Source organism: Halyomorpha halys, unplaced genomic scaffold (genome assembly GCF_000696795.3).
Source record: "Halyomorpha halys isolate HHAL.00 unplaced genomic scaffold, Hhal_1.1 Scaffold1690.1, whole genome shotgun sequence".
In the NCBI taxonomy this organism is placed as follows: Eukaryota; Metazoa; Arthropoda; class Insecta; order Hemiptera; family Pentatomidae; genus Halyomorpha; species Halyomorpha halys.
The window spans coordinates 46170-48829 of record NW_027108265.1 but is presented as its reverse complement, the minus strand read 5'-3'; the positions used below and the strand labels follow the sequence as shown (position 1 = coordinate 48829).

Below are 2660 nucleotides of genomic sequence, written 5' to 3'. Positions count from 1 at the left end.
ACAAAAGGAATGCCGGATAGTAAAGTGTATATTTATGCTCGATGAGACATTGTCAGTACTACAAAATTACAATCTATGTAGTCGAGTAGCCGTAGTAAGTACAAAATCCACCCTATGGGTAAAGCCGAATTTTATAACCAGTGACCGTGTTCAATATGAAATGTAATAAAAACGGACTGTCGATTTATTAGATATCATTGCTAGAATCTAGATCTAATTGCCACAATTAAACTTCTAATTTAAATAAAGCAATTTCAATTGAACACAATTTTGACCTGTGTACTGGTTTTACCACTACCAAAACTAGCCCATACCTGACTCTACCCCTTTGTTTTGGGGTTCTACGTTTTGGACCTCACTATTTGTTGGGTCCTCTCTAATTTGGTGATCTAGCTTATTTGACGGTGTCCACCGTTTATTCCGCTGTAATAGTTGTACCATCTGCAATGGGAATTTGAATTTCCCTAGAACCCTCCACATCAGGCTGTCCATCGGTTCGAACCAGTTTGGTCCTTCTGACCACACTGGTCTCTGTCGTTGAACTGACATCTGCAAATACTCCAACTTATGTTCTCGCATGGACTCATGTTGCTTCACTGCACCCTTCATTTGACCAACGTCCCGATTCTTCTGCCACAGCGACGCTACCAACCACATTGTTTTCTCTTGATGATCTCGAATTTGCTGCCTCGCTGGAATCTCCAAAAATTCTTGTCCCTTTTGTAGCAATAGTTTCTGTTGCAGCGAAGGGATCTCAGTTGACATTTCTTTTTGCTTTTCTACTAAATCCTGTTGCTGAATTGACACATGCTGATGCACTTGGGCCTGCTTATTTACTGAGCTTTGCTGCTCCATGGGACGAATCATGTGGTTCTGAATTTTGTTCTGCTCCTCCTCTTTCAACAACTGCTGATACACTTGCCAGAGTTTCAAAGGCCACTGCTTCATCTCGTGGCTATTTTGCCATGCCTGTATAAAGATATTGAGTGGGATCTTTCTCACCATAGTCTCCTGCTGTCGCTTCGGGCTTTTCTCCAGCACACGATTATCCAGTTCAGCTAATGATTGTTGGACTGCTGGCATTATGATTATTTGTGTTAACCTGAAAAATCATAATTAATATTTTAGAAATGATGTTGATTAAACACTATGAAATGTTAGTTAAGCACTAATGAAGTTGACGCGGCAAGGGCTTAGGAATAAATTCATTTAAACTAATCGATTTCTATGAGAGAGCAACAATGAGATTTACCTGAAAAGATGTGGTGTCGATAATAAGACTACGGACAAATCACGGCTGCTCACTATTTTGATTATTTAAAGCTAATTCCCATCTCATTTTACATTTTTATCTACGTGAAGCGGTATTAGTCGCGTTTAGAACAGGGTTTCAATTTTATGGGATCCCAAGGCAAATTTCTTCCGACGGAGGTCGAATGCCACGAATAGGGGAGAAATGAAGACTGTAGAAGTAGATTGGCAAATTAATACTCCGGGTCATCCTAAAAGTAAAGGGGGAGGGGTAGAAAGACTTCATAGCACTCACATGAGTGATCACTCACGCGGACAAAGGACTGGAGCCGGATGAGGCAATGGTAAGGGTGGTAGCCATGTATAACCACTCCATCCACACCACTACGGGGTTTTCACCTTTTGAAGTTCCCTTTGATCTGCAAGGGCGGCGTTGGAACTTTATGGACACGGCTGAGGCGGATGGGGAAATTGTGAATCACGGGATGGCCATGCAGAAGTTGTGGGAAAAAGCGAGAGGGCGAATAGAGAGGGAGAAACGTCGGCGAGTGTTCCACCGTTTGGGGTCCAATAGGAGTAATGAATCTCAGCGTTATGCGGGGCCATTCCGTGTGAAAACAATTCGGGAACATAGCGTGGTAACAATCGAAAGTATACAAGAACCGAGATCCACCTGGAGTGTTTCCTCACTAATCTCATTTAAACAGATTTTCTGTTCTCTTTTTTTTTTTTTTTTGTTGTTTCGTAGGATCAGTGTAAATAGACTTATTATGTAGATATAAAAATTGTTTAAATAGAAAAGGTTTATGTTAATTTTTTTTCTTTCCTCTTCTGACTGTGTCTCATGTTGAGAAGTGGAAAAGTGTGAAAAACTCTATCTAGTTTTTTTTTTTTTTCGTTTGTTTGTTATACACTTTGTTAAAGCTCAAAATTTTTGTTTCTATTTAGGTTAATTTTTTTTGGCAACTTTCCAAGTGACTTTTGATTTTGTTAGTTGTAAGTTTATGTTTATTCATTTATTTATTTTTTAACTATAAGTAATTTTAATTTGGTAAATAAAAATAAGAGATATAAGGAGGTTCAGTGTTTATAAATACATTGCGGAGGTGTAACACGTGCAGAACAATACCGAAGGCAGTGGGGCCAGTTCCTGCTTAACCGCGGATGAGGCAGTTGGCAGTGAAGATTTAGGCAGCACTGGAGCGATGTTAGTTGGCATTGGCACGGCGTAAGAAGAGAGACCCGCTGCTTCACAGACGCTCCACCGCTATTGTTTGTTGACTCTAGTTTGGAGGAGTTGACTATTTTGTTTTGGAACCCTTTCACCGACTCACCGGCAGTCACCGCTGTGCAGTCTACGTTTTTTTTTGGAGTCGTCGGGTTGCCTGGTAACCTCTCTCTCACCAGCT

General features: G+C 40.6%; 1 protein-coding gene across 1 annotated transcript; it reads right to left on the bottom strand.

Annotated features, from left to right (window-relative positions):
• Positions 1-303: 303 nt before the first annotated feature.
• Positions 304-1083, bottom strand: LOC136795583 (golgin subfamily A member 6-like protein 26). The gene has a single exon (XM_067046631.1). The coding sequence runs from the start codon at positions 1081-1083 to the stop codon at positions 304-306; it is 780 nt and encodes a 259-aa protein (XP_066902732.1).
• Between the last annotated feature and the right edge of the window lie 1577 nt (positions 1084-2660).